The 20,294-nt window shown below is 38.1% G+C and overlaps 2 protein-coding genes across 2 annotated transcripts in view; both read right to left on the bottom strand.

The window, feature by feature from the left end:
- The window catches only part of LOC311088070 (uncharacterized protein), a 135,640-nt gene that overhangs the window by 94,402 nt on the left and 20,944 nt on the right, over nucleotides 1–20,294 (bottom strand). The window lies entirely within an intron of this gene.
- On the bottom strand, nucleotides 1,376–18,349 carry LOC311088073 (uncharacterized protein). The gene is made up of 3 exons (XM_084121730.1): nucleotides 18,323–18,349; nucleotides 17,482–17,618; nucleotides 1,376–5,030 (listed from the first exon to the last, which is right to left on the bottom strand). The coding sequence occupies exons 2-3, from the start codon at nucleotides 17,564–17,566 to the stop codon at nucleotides 4,147–4,149; spliced, it is 969 nt and encodes a 322-aa protein (XP_083977856.1). The 5' UTR covers nucleotides 17,567–17,618; nucleotides 18,323–18,349; the 3' UTR covers nucleotides 1,376–4,146.

Genomic DNA, 20,294 nt, shown 5'->3' on the forward strand with positions numbered 1-20,294 from the left:
CTTCTTTTGTGTTCAGCAGAAGAAAGAAAGTCATACAGGTTTGGAACAACTTGAGGACGAGTAAATGATGACAGCATTTTCGTTTTTGGGTGAACTATCCCTTTAAGGGAGAAGGGTCAACTGCAGTCTAAGTGGATGATTTACGCCACTCTAAAAAGTTTGAGAACCACTGACTTGTAATAAATGAAGGGCCACTCATCGATTGTTTTTTTGTTGTTGTTGTTTTTTAAGTTGGAACAGTGTTTGTCTAACATCACCGTCTCGTATTTTGTGTCCTTATACAGAGCACGACTACTTGTGGAACCCAAAGGCAAAGCTGTATAAACACCGGGACCTTAAAACGAGGGACTTCCAGACTCTCTGTCAGCACCTGTCAGATGAGCAACAAGTTATAACCGGTACATCCTGTTGTGAAAATTGCTTTATGCATATTTTTTAAACTTCTAATGGCTATTGCAATAATGTTGTTGTAGTAAGGTAGTATTTATCGACAACATGGTTCTTACAGCGTTATAGTCATGGACAAAGGTTAAAGAACAGTCTTAACTTGTGTCCATAACTGTAATTTCTACAGTTGATTCCACATTGCTTCATAATATAAACTGTGTGTAAACGCATAGTTAAAAAAAAAAAAGTGATATCACCTATAGATCACCTGTAGAGTATTTATGTTACAGTATTATGTTCCTTTTTTTTCAGAGGAAGATATCAAGAGGAAATTTAAAAACTTGCGTACTGTATTTTTGCGGGAGCATGGAATCGTTCTGAAGAGCAGTAAATCGGGGGCAGGAGCTGAAGAGGTTTACCTCCCCAAGTGGAAGTATTATTACATCCTGTCCTTTCTCCGTGACCACTGCACCCCTGAAGAAAGTTGTGACAATTTGTCTAACAGTTTTGGCTGCTCCCTCAACATCCCAGTTCCCATAGAGCATCTTATCTTCTCATTCTCCTTCCACTTCCGTATTCACTCCTACAACTCCAACGCACACAATGCTGTGTCTGAGCCCATTAGAAAAAAATGGATAAAGCTACAGAGGCCATGCAGTATGCTATGGGTTTCCTGAAAAGAAAAGCCTCCTCACCACACACTGGCTTTTTACAGTACTTAGAAAGTTGCCTAGAAAGCCTGCCAGACAACAAGGCGAAGAAGCTGAAAAGGCAGATAATTGAGTTGTCTCACTCTTACCAAGATGAGGAGTAGTATGTATAGTAATTTAATTCAACAGTAATTTAACTTTTTCATTGTGTATTTTATATTTTGCATTTGCCAGGGTAGCTGAATTAAAAATTAAAAACAAAACATGTATTTGATTGTAACATTTTATTTATTATGTTTTTGTATTCTGAATTTTAAAGGGGGACCTATTATGCCCCTTTTCACAAGATGTAATATAAGTCTCTGATGTCCTCAGAGTGTGTATGTGAAGTTTTAGCTCAAAATACCCAACAGATTTTTTACAGCATGTTTAAAGGCACAATATGTAACTTTTTTGCTTTAAAAATAGCAAAAATCACTACATCTGTTATATATTTTTTTTAGTTGTGTACTTACATTATCCCGACTGTTTCCAACAACTTTCAAACCAGGAGAAATTTTAATTTAATTTGAAGACACGGCACGTTTCTTTATTTCCGTTTTGTCGCAGTCAATGGCGTCATATCCGCGTTCTCCCTGGTTTCGCTCGTGCTGCCATGGCAACCAGAGCTATGAACCAGAGCCCTCTGATAATAACCAAGGCGACTGACGTGGACAACTGTGTAGTTCGCAATGTCTATCTGCACGCTGTTGTTGTTTCGTTCAAACATTATGGACTATGGCAAGCAGACTTTGGATAAAAAAGGAGAACTAAAACGAGAATCAATATCAGCGCGGTGTTTTCGAGATGCCTAGAGCTCCCATAGACAGTATATAAACGAGAGCTCCACGTCCGAGACTTCGACCGCTTCTACATGTACTTTATTAAACAGGTGAGCACATTTACATAAAACTAATCAATGTTATATAGTTCAACAATGATAAAATGTCAGAATATGATCTGTATGTTATTCTAATGTTGATCTAGCTTACTGCTAGTCTCATACAGACAAACTAACACATACATTTCAACACATTCAAATGCAGTTTAGAGTGATAGTGTAATGTTAGACCAAGTGAAACAGCGCTGCGTTACCTCACAAGTTTAATTTGTCTAATAAACTGACCTGTGAGTAGTAATTCTGCGTGTAGTTCGGTAGAATGAAATGTCCATATTCCTTTTATATCCGCGGGACTCGCGTCGCGTGTGGAGCTGATAGCTGTCTCTTAGCAATCCCGAACTGCTTCATATCACAGTCATGATAAAAGCATCGATGTATTCAGTCATCCATAAACATTATTAGATCGGTCGGCTTGACGTTGACGACAAGATCCATAATTCTTAGCAAATGTTGCGTCATCAAACTACGCCTTTGTTATTGTAAGAGGTTAGCGACCCCTAGTGGAGAAAAAAATCCCATACTGTACGTTTAAATTGACACTTTTTGGTGCTCAGAAAAACGCGTTGTTTACGGTGCGTGTCCACTACAGCGGCAAAACTCCGCTCAGTGGTAACGCTGTAACGTCTCCGCTTTGGGGTGTGTCTGTTGCGAGTGTGTTTAATCTAAGTTTTTTTTTCAACACACGGACAGTATAATTATCAGCGATGCACGCGATTACATTTAGAAATAGACAAGCTTTGTTTCCAAATGCACCAAGCAAAGATTTCCTTTAAATTTTATAAACTTTTATACACCCAGCCAATATAATCAACAAAGAACACATCCAAAATAAAATCTTTAACATGTATAACAACTGCAAAGCGTCTAATTTGTAAACAAAATGATCTACGCACTAAATCCAGCATAAACTCCGGCACAATTTGCATATTTTTAAACTCTCAAAACAGACGTCACATCCCGAACCTCACAGAGAACTGCCCAACCTTTTGACGCTCTCGGTCGCTCTCAATGCTTTCTCCGGTCCGCAGTCAATCCCAAAATGCACTGCGCGAGCGTGAAGCTCGACTTCCATAGGAATGAATTGAAAATGCTTGCTTCGCTCGCACCATGCCAGTGGACACGCACCGTTAGTGTGTGTCCTTTAAATGCAAATAAGCTGCTGCTGCACGGCACAGGGGGCGGAGCTTCATGAGCTCGCGCTCAGTCTCAGGACAATTTCATCTCACGGAATGATGATAATATCAGAAACTCTAAGTAACGGTGTTCATCAGCCGTCTAAAAAAGCCGTTTTAGCTGAGTGGGAGCTCTGGACATTAGCTGTAGTAGCTCCATGTTGCAAGCACCGATCCGGTTCGTTTTTTTTTCTATAGACAGTACTCACAAAGGTCTAACGATCAAGATTAACTTAAAAATTGCCCAGAGTTCTCCTTTAAGCATATCATAACAACAATTCAGAAATAGAGGAATTTGTAGAAATTATTACCTGGCAACAAAAATTACACACAGCGGTTGTGTGGGAAGTCAACCTACAGACTCCCCAAACTTTTCTGCTCCTTTTCCTTATAAACCCAGATAATTCAATATTCTTACCAAATGGTGACGTCTGTCATTATAATTAGATTTTGGTTCCCTATTCAGGGGTTCACAACTGTGAGATAAGAATTTGTACTTGAATGGGTTCTTGTTTTACATAGTCTGAATGGAGGATCTGGGGGAGGGAACACCTTTAAGGGACACATCACTTTTCTCATATCTTATAACTTTTCATTATAGTTGGGAGAATGAGACCATGTTACCAGGCGCACTGAGACACTTTAAATGATATCAAACACGCATAGTTGCTTCTTGTACATACATAACATTGCATAGGGTTTTCAGTGTATTTTAGGTGAGGAGGAGGAGGGGGATGAAGGGGAGATAGTGTGTGTGAAGTGTGAGCTGCACTGTGTGCTGCGTCTCGGAAGTTCCTGTTACACATGCAGGAGATAGTTCAAGTGTTAATTCTCAGGAGGGCCTTTTGTTTCATCGAGGGGTCGATCAGACATACTGGCACCAGCCTTGCAATACCTAAGATATACAACTGTTGTGAAGCTTTTCTCCAGTGGGAATTCTCATGTGGGAATTAAGGGTATTTTTATGTGCAAAACTCTGTCCACAATGAGAGCAATTTTAAGGCTTTTCTCCAGTGTGAATTCTCATGTGGGCTTTAAGATTTTTTTTTTGAGTGAAAATCTTTCCACACGGTTGACAGGTGAAACGGCTGTCTCCAGTGTGAATTCGCATGTGGACGTTAAGGTTTTGTTTTTGATTGAAACTCTTTCCACACTGTTGGCATGTGAAAGGCTTTTCTCCAGTGTGAATTCTCATGTGGGACTTAAGGGTATGTTTATGTGCAAAACTCTGTCCACAATGAGAGCAATTATGAGGCTTTTCTCCAGTGTGAATTCTCATGTGGGCTTTACGGTTTTGTCTTTGAGTGAAACTCTTTCCACACTGTTGACAGGTGAAAGGACTCTCTCCAGTGTGAATTCTCATGTGGACATTGAGGTTTCGTTTTTGAGTGAAACTCTTTCCACAATGTTGGCAGATGAAGTGGCTGTCTCCAGTGTGAATTCTGATGTGAACTTTAAGGTTTTGTTTTTGAGTGAAACTCTTTTCACACTGTTGGCAGGCAAAACGTCTCTCTTCAGTGTGAATTCTCATGTGGACTTTAAGGCTTTGTATTTGAGTAAAACTCGTTCCACACTGTTGGCATATGAAAGGCTTCTCTCCAGTGTGAACCAGCATGTGGGATTTAAGGTTTCGTTTTTGACTGAAACCTTTTCCACATTGACGGCATGTGAAAGGCTTCTCTCCAGTGTGAACCAGCATGTGGGTTTTAAGGTTTCGTTTTTGACTGAAACCTTTTCCACATTGACAGCAAGTGAAATAACTGTTAGGTTTGGTCTTCTGAGTCTTTTCCAAGTTTGTTGATTTCTCTTCAGTCTTAAAATCATGATGTTCATCTTCCATATTATTCAGTTCTTGACTCTCCTCTTTCAGTGGCATCAGGTCTAAAGCAAAAAAAGACAGACAAGTTAACACCAGTTTAATGGCAACACACAGCTGACAACCTCACAACTTAACTAATTGATGACTAACTGGGAAAGTGTCTGCATGTGTTTACGATAATTCACAAACATTGTGGCAGCAAACTCTCCCGGGATGGGTGAAATGGGACTCAGAAGCGTGTTTTGCTCTCACAGACCTGTTAGTTTTTCTTTAAGAAGCCCTCCTGTTCTCCACTCATTACCTGTATTAACTGCACCTGTCCACACACTCAATCAAACAGACTCCAACCTCTCCACAATGGCCAAGACCAGAGAGCTGTGTAAGGACATCAGGGATAAAATTGTAGACCTGCACAAGGCTGGGATGGGCTACAGGACAATAGGCAAGCAGCTTGGTGAGAAGGCAACAACTGTTGGCGCAATTATTAGGAAATGTAAGAAGTTCAAGATGACGGTCAATCTCCCTCGGTCTGGGGCACCATGCAAGATCTCACCTCGTGGGGCATCAATGATCATGAGGAAGGTAAGGGATCAGCCCAGAACTACATAGGACCTGGTCAATGACCTGAAGAGAGCTGGGACCACAGTCTCAAAGAAAACCATTAGTAACACTACATCGTCATGGATTAAAATCCTGCAGCGCACGCAAGGTCCCCCTGCTCAAGCCAGCACATGTCCAGGCCCGTCCGAAGTTTGCCAATGACCATCTGGATGATCCAGAGGAGGAATGGGAGAAGGTCATGTGGTCTGATGAGACAAAAATAGAGCTTTTTGGTCTAAACTCCACTCGCCGTGTTTGAAGGAAGAAGAAGGATGAGTACAACCCCAAGAACACCATCCCAACCGTGAAGCATGGAGGTGGAAACATCATTCTTTGGGGATGCTTTTCTGCAAAGGGGACAGGACGACTGCACCGTATTGAGGTGAGGAAGGATGGGGCCATGTATCGCAAGATCTTGGCCAACAACCTCCTTCCCTCAGTAAAAGCATTGAAGATGGGTCGTGGCTGGGTCTTCCAGCATGACAACGACCCGAAACACACAGCCAGGGAAACTAAGGAGTGGCTCCGTAAGAAGCATCTCAAGGTCCTGGAGTGGCCTAGCCAGTCTCCAGACCTGAACCCAATAGAAAATCTTTGGAGGGAGCTGAAAGTCCGTATTTCCCAGCAACAGCCCCGAAACCTGAAGGATCTGGAGAAGGTCTGTATGGAGGAGTGGGCCAAAATCCCTGCTGCAGTGTTTGCAAACCTGGTCAAGAGCTACAGGAAACATATGATCTCTGTAATTGCAAACAAAGGTTTCTGTACCAAATATTAAGTTCTGCTTTTCTGATGTATCAAATATGCAATAATTGACACATTGACACATGAACTGATGTGTCAAAAAATAATTCAAGATGGCGGCGCCGGGTGTGTCAGGTATAGCTGCAGCTCTCTTTGTATACGTGCTGATTACAAGTAATATCAGTTATACCGTCACCAGACAAACTTTTGATGACAGATACTACCCTTATGGTGACATAAAACTATCCTGGCCACCTCATCTGAGGGCGAGCCATGTAAATAAACACTTCGGATTCGGGAGATATGCCTTAGCTATCACCTTCATTCATCCACATCTCTTCAGTCAAGCAAGAGGTCGAGTGTACAAAACTGTACTTCAGCAACAACAAAGCCTTGCGTTCATAATTGCAATTTTTCTACTACTATCCGGAGATATCCATCCATGCCCCGGACCGCGCAGCGCACCAGCACAGACAGGACCTTGTGTATCATCTACCCACAGTAGGAGCAACACTGGAAACCTTCAGGTATGTTCACCATGTACACAAAACTACACACTCGAACAACCGACTCACCTACCATCTTCTCAGCGAGCACCGTGGATCTACCGATGACCAGCGCGGTGGCGGCGGCTAGTTCGATGGAGGAGGAATCTGGATTCTCCCGGAGAGATGGCTTGTTTGCCTGGGAAGCGCCGCGCGTACTAACTCCACCAGCACCTTGTGCGACGGTGAGGAACTCGGGAAACGTTGCCCATCCTATTCACGGCACCGCGGTTCAGCAGAAATCACCATATGGGTCTAATAATGCAGGTGAAAACTCACCAACTCGACAATTGTTACAGTTACATCTCCATTCAAGTGAAAATAAAACTAACATAAGTAGTTCAGCTACGACCGGAAGTACTATAAAGCAAAACAGGAAGTTGACGACAAATCTAGCAGTCGTGAAAAACAGGAAATGGAATGTCTTCAGAACTGTCAACAACTCTAAAATAATATGGGACTCCAGCATAAAACCAAAGGGCTTACTTGGTGGACACCTTAATGTACGCAGTCTCATATCAAAAAATGAACAAATCCAACATCTGTTAATAGACTCAAATTTGGATTTTCTATGTCTGTCTGAAACCTGGCTTCATGCAAATTCACCTCCTGCAGCCATTACCATACCAGTTTATCAAATTTACATAAGTTTACAGAATTTTAATGTTAATTGGGAAGATAGATCAGCCAGGAAAAATCTCAAACAAATAAGTGATAACTTTGATCTAACGCAGGTAGTTAAGGGCCTAACAAGAATAACCCATAATACTGGAACTCAGATTAGCCGCGTTTCCACTGTCGGGCCAGGGCCGGGCCGTGCTAGTGCGTGCCAGGGCCAGACGCGTTTCCACTGTCACTTCCGGGGCTTGATCGGGGCTTACTCAGGGCCAACGGCCAGGATTTCTGGCCCGTCGAATACCTTGGGCCAAAGCGGGCCAGCTCGGGCTAGAGGAGTGGTTACGAACAGAGGCGGAGTTTATCGTCGGGAGACGGCAGCGCCGGATGATTCTGTCAGCTTTAAAGACTTTTAAAATAATTTAACTCGCGTTTATGTTTGAATGCCTTCTGTTTGTGATGCAAAAGACTATGCGCGCTAACCGTTACCATAGTAAACATAGTAAATGCTTGAAGATACGCATAGTAAAAAAAACATAGTGACCGCTTGAAGAAATCAGACCAATCATAAAGGCTATCACAGTCATGTTTTTATTTTATCTGTCAGTAACCTACGTCTCGTCTCTTTAAACCGGACTATCATAAAATAAAGCAACTTTTTTTTCGGGAGCTTCCTCTGTTTCTCTGACTGAAAATATCTGTATGGGAGTCGAGAGAGTGCTAAAGCTCCTCAGATCGTATTTTTGGTGGCATATATTTGTAGAAATTATCATTCTTTCTAAATGTGATGTAAATATGTCCTCTACCAGATAAACAGAAACAGATGCGACTGAAGAAGTGTGTGTCCTCTACCTCCTCTTTCTTTTGTGAAATAGACCTAACGGTAATTTATTTCTGAGTGACTAATGTGCAATTTTGACATAAATTGAGAAACATTCACATGTCTCCGTTATTAACGGATCAAACAGTGCGTGGAAACCAGGAAGAAACATTGTGCCATGAATGAACTATCCAGTGTCCACAGATCTGCAACATTCACCATGGATTTACTGTAGTAACACTAACTGCAACCATGGAAGTTTGGCAGGAATAGTAGGCTATAATGCTTTCAAGTAACATTACATCGGTTTTATTTTTACATTATGAATAAAATTGCTGCCCTCAAATGTTAATCTGAACTAAAAATAGACCTTTGTTTATAACTACTACAGTATTAGGCTACATTTCATTTTTTTCAAGGAGCTGTTTTGTTTTATATGCTCATAAGAAGAGTCTATTATAGCTCCATCTTTGCTCAAAGTAAAAAAAAATAATCATACTTTATTATGTTAGTTAAAAAAAAAAAAAAAAAAAAAAAAAAATCTCTGGCATTTCTTCACAAGTTCTTTTAAATGTCACTATGTATTTAAGAAACACGTGCCCTTTAGTCATTATTTGGGTAGCGCACATATTCTGAATGCCTTCAGCAGAATTCAAATGAGCCATTTTAATCTAGATTAATTCCAAGATTACAGTGAGATTAATCTAGATTAAAAAAATTAATCTATGCCCACCACTAATATATATATATAACAATCTCTAATAATCTATCTATCTATCATGCAAGAGCCCAGTAGGTGGCGCTAATGCAAGTGTAAAATTAGCTAATGCTAAAGAAATGTAGAAGAAGTGCCAAAGGTAAAGCTGTAGCACCTTCTCCGGTCAAAAAACTTAAGGTTGAGGAAAGTAAAGACGTTATTTGTGGATATGTGCACAATGTCAGTCCTGTGAAAAAAGCATCTCGGACTGGTAACAACTTTTTTAATGCAGTTTTTCAAACCAGCCGTGATTTTCATAATGTTGTTGTTTTCACGGCAGAGAAACGGACATCTTTTTTCAGGCAAATAAGAGTAAAAGCCCAGTGAAATTACAAAAAAATCAAACACTGCGTCAGTGAGTATCTATTCGGTTATTATGTAATGTCACTGTTTATTAACATGTGTATTAATTTGGTTGTTTTCCCAGGTAGAGATGGCGGAGAATTTGACATCCAGTGCAGTGGCTCTACCGACATTTCTGTGGTGCCCAACCTTGGCTTTCCCATTAAAAACCCACCGGTGAAATATAAGACGATTGTTGAGGTGAAGTTAATGGCCCCGAAGCAGAACGTAAGAAGTTACTGATTTGTTTTGCTATTAATTTAGTAGTATTTTGGTTAAGTAGGGAATATTGAGCATTTGTATATGTGGAGTGATTGGTTTAAGCAGTATTGTATTGATTTATGTAAAAAAAAAGTATTTGTGGTTATTTGGCTACACAGTAAAGGGATCCTCTTGGGAGGAGACTTCAATTGTGTTTGGTCACAGTATATGGATAGGCAGCCGACTCCAAAATGAGTAAGACGTTATCTGGACAACTTAAAGGAGGTGGGTCTAGTTTTTACCTTTTTCTCTATTAGGCATTCATCATATTCACAAATTGATTATTTATTCACCCTGGTTTCAGAATTACATAAGAGTAATCGATATTAAAATACTGCCCATATCACTCTCTTGCCACGCATCCTTGACGATGTTATGGGATCTAGGTCATAGACCGATATCCAGACAATGGAGATTTAATGCATCTTTGCTAAATGATAATGCATTTGTCACATTTATAAACGATGAATTGCAGTTCTACCTGTTTACAAATTCTACTCCAGAGATATCACCATTAACATTGTGGGACTGTGCTAAAGCCTATCTAAGAGGGCAGATAATTGCATTTGCAAGTGCAAAAAAAAAAGGGAATGAGAATTTAGACAACAATTAGAGAATACCATTACGAAATTAGACTACAACATAAACAGGCCCCAACCAGTGCATTATTAACTGAATTGATTGCAGTAAATAGAGAACTAAATGCTTTACTCTCGTGTAAGATAGAAGCAGGGTACCCCCAGGATCCTCCAACTTAAATTCAAGGCTTTTTAAGACCTTTTTAATACCATTTCAAATGAAATTCAATGCCAACTTCGTACCAATTCCGACAGAAGTATGAGGGGAAAATGTCAAATCTGTATACATTTTAAACCCTAAAAAATAATTATGTACAAGTAGACTACTTGAATAAAATAAAACATTTTATTTAAATTATCAGTCATATTTAATACATACGCAGCAGTGTTGTAGTGCGCACGTGTGTATGCAAATGTTAATTTTGGCAGCCATTTTTGATTTAGTCTTACTCTTCATCTTCAGATGAAAATGCTTATTGGTCTTAGTCACATTTGAGTCATTCTGCCTTTCATAGTTTTAGTTGACGAAATGTGTTTGCATTTTTTGTCAACTTTTAGTCATTACTTTTAGTCAAACTGCAGTTACTTTAATTTTGGTAGCTATTTTATATGTAGTCTTTAGACAGAAAATGTCATAATTATTCTCTCTAGGCCAATTCGATTAAGCTTATGAGAAATTAAAATTAAGCTAACAGGCTGTATTGACATTGCACTCTTTAGCAGTAGCACTTGTGCAATTCTACATATCCCTTTTCCTTAGTTCTCCAATTTTTTAGAGTGCCGTACCCCCTCTCTTCCACTTAGACTGCAGTCACATCTTTCCATTAAGGGACAATATTTGCCCCATTTAATCGATTTTTCCATTTCATTTTTATAATACCTTTAAAAAATAAATAATGCTTTAAATAAAACAATGTTCAATAAATATTCAATGTTAAAAAACGTTTAATATGAATAAAAATATGATATTAAAATCACCAGTAGGTGGCGGTAACTCATTGTCTTTGTCAAAGCCACAGATTTTGTTGCAAAATAGAGCAATAAGCCTGACAATACTGTTTAAAATGTAGTACATCACTTAATGTTACCCTTTTTCTTTTCTTTTTTTTTACTGTTGTATAAAATCAGTCACATTTGAAATCGTGTAACATTGCATCCTTGCTCACATAATGATCAACATTAAATATCAGCCTGCATTTTGATCGCAGATTTAGTCACACAAACAGCGCAAGCGGCTCGTGACAGATCTTCTCAAATGAAGATCGCTGAACTCCAGCTTGTCTGTGTTTTCAGATCATCCGCGCTTCTTCAACAATGTAGAGAGAGCGCACGTGGATGGTTGTGGCCAGATACTACAGAAAAGACTTGTTCTTTTAACAGAAAAGCTCTGATTAGTAACCATTGTAACGGGTGTGCACGCTTTCGCGCGTTCTTCTATGACGTGGAGCGCGAGGTGCACTCAACGTTACGCGACTAATTTTTAATTAGTCTACATTAGTAACAGTTAATTTTGTTACGGTATGAACTTAATCATAGAAAAGGCCAGAAAAATTTAAGACCTTTGTAACGAAATCCAAGACTTTGTATACCAAATTCAAGGCTTTTAAGGCCTTAATTTGAGATTATCAAATTTAAGACTTTTTCAATGCTTTTAAGACCCCGCGGGTACCCTGAGAAGGCAGGCTGAGGTTTGCTAAGCAAATATACTATGAATACGGCAATAGAGCGAGCAGATTATTAGCACTCCGTCTAATTACAGGGGTGCCCAATCCTGCTCCTGCCGATCAACTGTCCTGGGGTGCGTTTCCCGAAAGCATCGTTGGCCAACTATGGTCGCAAGTTCCGTCGTTACCAATAGAGTTCAATGGACATTGCGATGAACTTGCGACCATAGTTGGCCAACGATGCTTTCGGGAAACGCACCCCTGCACAGTTCATCTCCAATCCTAATCAAATCCTAATCAAACACACCTGAAGCAACCAATTAACGTCTTCAGGATCGCTTGAAAATTAAAGGCAGGTGTGTTTGATTAGGGTTGGAAAAAACAACAATCCACAAACATGGTATCAAAGCTAAAATCTAAGAATTCATCTACTCCCCTCACAAAACCCGATGAGATTTCTGAAATGTTTGCTGACTTTTATAAGTCCCTGTATAAAAATACTGATGCATGCACAAATGATGAAGAATTAAAATGTCTTTAATTTTCAGTTAATTTACAGGGAATATACAGTTACCACAGTTAACCGATTCTATGAGATCTGAATTAGACAGACCTTTTACAGAAGAGTAGATTCTGGAGACAATTTCAAGACTTAAAAATATCAAAAGCTCAGGCCCGGATGGTCATTCAAATGAATTCTATAAAATATTCAGAGAAGTTATTTCCCCACTTTTACTAAATGCATATCATGCGGCACTAGAGGCAGGTGTCTTGGCCCCCTCATGGAATGATGCAACAATAATCGTTATACATAAGGAAGGAAAGGACCCAACATTATGCCAATCGTATAGGCCCATTTCTTTATTAAATGGAGATCTTCGCATATTGACAACCATCTTATCTCAAAGATTAAATCAAATGACTACCAATATTATAAATCCAGACCAAACTGGTTTTATAAAAGTATTGTGGTGATCATAAACGTAGACTATTAAACATAGTCAACTACTCAAAACTTAAAACAGAAGAGATTGCAATTATTTCATTGGATGCGCATATAAAGCATTCGATCGAGTGTCTGGTTTCATACCATGAGGAGATTTAATTTTGGACCTAACTTTTTTAAATGGATACTAACTCCATACTCTAATCCACAAGTTTCAATTAGAGTTAATTTATATTAAATTAACTGTGCACTGTCCCCATTATTATTTGCCATAAGCAAAGAGCCTCTCGCCCAGCTCATGAGAGAAAGTGCTGTCATAAAAGGCATTGTGGTAGGAGGTGAGGAGCATAAAATCTCGTTATAGGCAGATGATGTCCTACTTTACTTATCAAACCCTCAATTGACAATACCCCAAATAAAAAAAAACTAATCTCCAAGTTTGGACACTACTCAGGTTATAGAGTAAATATAGACAAAACTGAGTCCCTGAATATTAGATGCCAGATCTCTGAGAGAGTGATAAAACTGAGTGGCTTTAAGTGGCCCAAAGAGGGCATCAAGTACCTGGGGATCTATAGGCCCCCCTTATAGCAAGATCTATATGAAGCAAATTACCCTAAATTAATGAAATCCATCTATAAAGATCTGCAACGGTGGTCAGCAACTCCTCTATCTTCTCTAGGTCGAGTGGAAAGCATACGAATGCCTGTAGAAATCCAGAACCTTCTACTGCCTTGGAATAAAAAGAAAGCTTGGTGAATAATGGAAATTAAAATCAACCATTTATTCTCCAACTTTAAGAGATACATTGAAATGAGTGGAGCATATCCACCCAAGAAGAGGAAACTGACTGATTTCTTCAAAAGGTGGGCTGATATTCCAGACATTTTAGCATGACTAGCTCTGTAACATGTTGGCAGTAGAGATGGGACGGTGTGAAAATGACCAAAATTATCACAGTTTTCGGTATTATTATTTAAAAGTGTGTTCAATATGTTCAGAAAGCAGGCCTACACAAGCTGAAATAGTTTCAAAAAGTGTAACAGTGTTTAATATATTACAAAAATATAGGCAATATGCTTGTAAAAACTTTTTTTTTTTTTTTTTTTTTATAGAAAGTCATCAAGCCAGAAACATTTTATGAAGCTTTGAAAACCAACATGGAGGCAAGAATGGTGACAGAGGAAGAAGAGTCCTTGTTTCAGAAGGTGAACATTCTTAACAAAACAACTTGGCCCTCTCCTTTACCTCAGATGTATGGGGAACATGGACTAAGGGAGGTTTGCGATCTCTTTAGTATTGGCTTTACTGGTCTGAAGGCAAGCTTTAGGGATTTCAAAACCCATGACTACACCACTTCTAACACTCAGGCATGCTGTTGAAACAGTTGCTGTAAGCAGTGCAGAATGTGAGAGAGGATTTTCTGAAATGAACACAGTTGTTACACCTTTACGTTCCCTGCTGAGAATTGAAAATCTGTCCTCTTTAATGTTTGTTAACATTGTCGGCCCTCCATTAGCATCCTGGGACCCCACTAAATTGATTAGAAAGTGGGTAGAGGAGGAGATCTGCAGAGCACCTGGTGTGTAAGAAAAGGCAGACTAATACTGAGGTGTTTGCATACCAGCCATTATGGGAAGTAATGAAGTTATAGATGAGTTATGAGTTATAGATGTGTGAACTCTGTACTGTGTACAAAGGTAAAACACAAATAAATGTTGATTGTAAAACTAACCAGTGTTATCATCATTTTTATATCTTAATAATAGGCAGTTTGTAATGAGGCAACCACTGGAGCCAGAAATCAAAACTACATACTTGGTTGAAGAGTTTATGTTGAGTCCTGGTTAGACTATATGTGTGTGTTTGTTTGCCTTTGTGTGTGTGTGTGTGTGTGATTGATTGACTGACTGATTAACAGTAATGTAAATGCTAAATGTCCTGATACCTGTTGATACTACAACAATGCAACGTATATGCTCTTAACCTTGCAGTTTTTCACATCTCATGTAAGACTCAATTTCTCCATTTCTTTGCACAAAACTCTCCAGAAAGTGCCATTTAATGTCACGGGGGACCGGACCCCCCTAGGGAGACCCCGCCCACATAATAAATCCCAATTTATTGGGGAGCGCCTCCAGCTCTAGGGCTGATCTAACGTGAGAGAGCCTTGTGAGAGTCCTCCGACCTTCCGACTAGTTTTAGGGAGCTTAGTATTCATAGAGAGCGAACCTCAGGTAGTGTCTGGAACACTATGCTCAACCTGATATACATGACCAGGCTCTGGGCTAGAATCAGGGAGCCTGCAGCGTAATGATTACTGCTAAATATTCAACTTGTTGAGGAGCCGCTTTCAAGGAGGCCAGTGAAGGCCAGGGCTGCGTTTCCCAAAAGCATCGTAAGCCTAAGTTGATCGTAAAAACGGACTGATCTTAATATTACGGTTTGTTTCCCAAAAGCATCGTAGCTTAAGTAGCACTTGAAAATCTTCGTAGATCTACGAGTGCTCTGGAGTAATCGTACATCCCCAAGTGCATCGTAAGAAGACAGAGTTATGAGGACACCTGCAGGACAACCGGCAGATTACATCTTTAACTTTATTCAAATGCAATGTGATTATAATATAAGGTTTTGATTGTACTTTTTATTACTCTTTTTTTGTTGTTGGTTAAATTAATGTATAAATTAAATAATTCAAAAGGTCAGAAAACAAAACAAAAAATAGAAATAATTTAATCTAATAATTTTAATCAAAATTAAATGAACAAAAAAATAAATAAAAGAAATCCTTTAAATCTGTTACAAATAACATCTTTGTTTCGCTCTATCTCCTCTAAAAGGACATTAATTTCATCTTTTTGAAAGGTATCTTTTCTTTTCTTGTGTTTTTTTTTTTGTTTGTTTTTTTTGTTCAGCCATTTTGTCAGTGCCTCCGCCTGTAGGTGCTTTATATAGATGTGAAAGATATGAATAAAAATGATGTTATTTCAGCCAGCGCAAATACCTGTATTTACATCCTGTTTTCGGTCGAAGTCCACAGTAGTCGATTGTCGAGTTCACGTGAGTGATCATAGGTAACTAAGCCTATGGGCGTGAACTCGACAATCGATTACTATGGACTTCGACCGAAAACAGGATGTAAATACAGGTATGAGCGCTGGCTGAATTAACTTCACTTTTATTCTTATCTTTCACATCTACTGCAGTCAGATTCACCCGTGTTCACTCTGAAGGAATCACTCACATGACTGTGCACTTGTAATGACACATCAAGGATGTTAAGAGGCTAAAAGCAGGTTTAAAACTTGCCCCATTGAAGTCAACAGAGTGCAAATTTTAAAAAGAGGATAACACGGTGTAGGCAACACCGATTTTTGTCGTTGTTCTCTGTACTGACAGCACTCCAAATTTACAAAAAAATGAGCTCAATGTTAAAATTGACCGGAGTTCTCCTTTAAGAGCTAAGATACATCGTTATCAGGCAGTGTACTCAGCAGAAGTGCTATTGACCCTTTACACAAGGGGAGAACAATCTTATGCTTCTGGACAATCGAGAAGGCCTACTGAAGGCCTACAGCTTCGACTGTCAAGAGCGTCGGCCCCGGGCAGTGATTAGGCTCTAAGGGAGTATACTCAAACCGACCCAGGGAGGGAGTACTTGACGTGTCTCTACCTGAACCGCAGAAAATGTTTATTTTATTTCTCTACAAAGAAATAAAATAATGCCTAAATAATGCAAACAAATAATTGGACCACACTTATAAATGATAAATAATGCATTTAATGACAATAATTTGTAATGGATAAATAAAATGGAATAGCCTCCGCGCGGACAATAATGAAATAATTTTAATTAAACCATATTGTTTGGGAAAATAATACAAGACAAAAATGCTAATTATTATTAATAATGCATCAATGTTTACTGTTTTTTGAAAAAGAAACATAAAATTAGTAGATTATTACTGTTTCAAATAACATAATTCCTGCTTGAGTTGTCTCAAATGAATCACCGGAATCGGGAAAGTCAAAAGCTGGGTTGAGCCTGTGGGTCATTTCTTGGGGTTAATTTTTATACAAGTGAAACTGCCTAAAGAATGAGAAATATTGAAGAAACATTTGGATTGTGGGCTTGTTGTCATTTGCTAACTACAACAATCTCATATCAAATGAAATGACTGACTTGTTTAGGATCAAAATAATAATAATGGCCACCTTTCATAAAATGTTAACATTATCATTAATATTACTGTTTTTGGTTTCAATCTTTGGTTTAGTGAAAGGTACTTGATGGGGCTGTGGTGATAGTTAAAGGGATACTTCATCCAAAATGAATGTTCTCTCATCATTTACTCACTCATATGATCCCAGCTGTATTTGATTTCCTTTCTTCTGAATAACAGATTTATAATCCATATAAATAATCTATCTAGTCCATATAATGCAAGTGTACAGGTCCTCTAAAGTTCATGCGGAAACACTTTATTTCCATTTGTCTGGTCATGTGATCTCAACAAACATGTCTATCCACATGAGAAGATCTGCTCCATGTACAACCGCTTTAATTAGGACACTCATATGACTTTCTTCAAAAATATCATTCATTTCTGTAGATCATTAGCCTAAGGACTGAATGAAACTAACCTGTTTGTTCCTCGGTATCTTCATGTTTCACGCTGAACACTTCTTCAATCTTTATGTCTTCACTCTCCTGTTTAATAAACGCCATCTTTATAATATTGTCACGTGGATCTCAGATGTTTCTCCAGGAGTTAATTTTCCTGTGTGTTTGGACAATTTGTCATGTTTAAAATGAGAATAATCAACAGAAAGAAAAATAAATCCACAGTAAATCTCTGAGTGCGTCTCAATCAGCTCTAGTTCAGTAGTTCACCGCACTGGTGAGGGAGTCAGTCAGAGTCAGAGTTAATGGACTTAAATAAACTGACTAGACAAAAATCACTCAAAACAAGCGCTACGTAAAAAAACAAATTATACAGACACTTCATATTTAATGTTTTGTAGATTTAACAGATTACGTCGTCATAAAAACATTTGCGATTTGTTCATGAAAGTTGTCATTATTAATCATAATATTTGTGTTTTCGTTGTATTTTTTACACTGTTTTGAGCGGCAGGATTCGTCAGCGCGCGGTGATTCAAGCGCTTTGAATCAGTGAGTCATTTGGCAAAGCATTAGATTCAATTGACTCGTAGTTTCGAAAAGCTCCGTTTCTCCATCACCACTTTCCAAAACCTGAATTCGTGTTTAAAATAAACTGATACACGATATAGTGCGCGAAATGAGACGCAACTTTTCTGTTACTCACATTCGTATACGATTTACTCACACAAAAAACGCAATATTGTTACATTAAGCATATTACAAAGATATTTTCAATAATACATTGTCATATACTTCTTGTAAAAACGATCAAATCGATGTATATCAATTTAAACTCTTTAAATGTGTAAAACCACAAACCTTTCTTTAATCATAACAGTTGCAGGAGCACGGCGCAGCTTTATGACGTCATATCGCTAGACCAAAATAAAAGTCCTGTTCAATTTGCTATCCAATATCCAGAGTCCATAGAAATATATAATAGATGTCATGGGAATTCATGGTGAAATATATCTTAATACATGTTGTCCAATTATGTGATGAAAAAGATTAAGTATTAGTAATTGTTAAAAAGACTGAATTAGTTATTAAAGCACAATTCACATGTCAGCATTGAAATGCATATATCTTTCACAAGAATCAGTAGAAGATAATACATATATATATATATATATATATATATATATATATATATATATACTGTATATATATATATATGTTAATGTTAATGCTAAAAAAAGTATTGACAAAATATGTATTATCCTGCATGTCACCTGGTCATTGTGGTTCCATGTGTTTGTCTTTTCTGGTGTTCTATAATAGATATCTTCTGATTACAACATTATTATCTTTGTCTGTGACAGATGTCCATCCTGTTAAGCATTTTGCAATGATTTCATAAAGTCAGCAATAAATAAAGTGTCAATTAAAATGTATTGAAATGTCAATACTTTTTTATAAAAAGTAGAATTCAAACATATGAGTGTATGAGTGGTCTTTTGCCTGAATAAAGGTTTACTGGTAATTTGATTGATAAAACTTGTTTATTGTATAATAATAAAATGTTAGTTTATGATAAAGTTTATTATACTTCGTTTTGTCATTTGTTTAGACAGAATCTCACATATTAGTTGTGCTACATACTCTTTTGCTTATTTTTTATTACGTCATCATCAACTGTTAAAGTTCAATTCCAATACTCAAGAATGCGTATATATATTATATTTATTCATTATTTATATTACATATATTTCGGCGGAGTGAAATGATAAGTTGCTAACTATGACAGCTTTTGTAAATATTTGTAAAGTATATTTTATTTATAAAGTGCAGTGTCATTTTATATTTGATTACACTTTTTGTACCTGAATACCTGAAAATCATAAAACACTTATTTCAATCGTATCTTTGTTCAATTGTATCTATTTGTTGCAATTGCTTATTTTTTATTTGTTCTTTTTTAATTATTGAGTGTTTACTTTTCTTTACTAATGCTTGAAGTTTATATTAGTTAGGTTAGTTGTTTTTCTATGGTATTTCTAATCCACAGGCAAACGTTCCTTGTGTAACCGTTCTTTAGCCTGCAAACACAGAACGTTGGCACAACGTACCCAACCTTCTAACGTTTTATCAACATGGCCAAAAGGTTGCTATAAATATGTTGTGTGGTGAAGGTTGTTACAGCGTTGTCACAATGTTGACATTAAACCACCGTTCAGGGACATTGCTTAAGTTTGTGGCAACGGTGTCTTGACAACCACTGGACGACATATGTACTCGTCACTGCCCTGAAGCGGGAAAATCAGCCTTTTTAAATTTCAGCCGCCCGTTGGGCTCATAGTGTTGTCTCGTTCTTCATCGAACAAGGATACGCGAGTATTGCGTTTTATTTACCTCAGCTAAATAAGATACGTAATTATTCAAACACAACCTACAACTTCATTTTCTATTGTGACTAATGTAGCCTCGCTCGCACTGTTTAGTTTTTCATTTCATCTGTCTGCTATTTAGTCTCATTCGTTTCTTTGCTCCTCTGGATGTGTGGATGTTTCCTGGACTGATTCCGGTTACCGACCTTTATCGTCCGGCTTTCGACTACGCTCCCGTCTGCCATGTACAGAACCGGTTTTGTTCATTAAATGTTCTGATCTTTGCTTTTTATGTTTTATTTATTATACTTAAAATAAATTTGTATATTCATTTAGTTTTTTTTTCTTTTTTCACAAATGTATGACTTTTGGAAGAGCAATTTGATTACCATATATGCAGTTTTATTAACCTTCTGTCATTTTTACTCTTCAAAGTGTACACTTGCAGGTGTTGATTATAGGCT

The sequence above is a fragment of the Abramis brama genome (assembly GCF_963993115.1).
Source record: "Abramis brama genome assembly, chromosome: 8".
Classification (NCBI taxonomy): Eukaryota; Metazoa; Chordata; class Actinopteri; order Cypriniformes; family Leuciscidae; genus Abramis; species Abramis brama.

Bases quoted from the DNA above. Each gene is read 5' to 3' on its own strand.
- LOC311088073 (XM_084121730.1), bottom strand. From the start codon at position 17,566: ATGGCGTTTATTAAACAGGAGAGTGAAGACATAAAGATTGAAGAAGTG. The intron at 5,031-17,481 runs GTTAGTTTCATT...TTTTTGCTTTAG, and splicing joins AGATACCGAGGAACAAACAG to ACCTGATGCCACTGAAAGAG.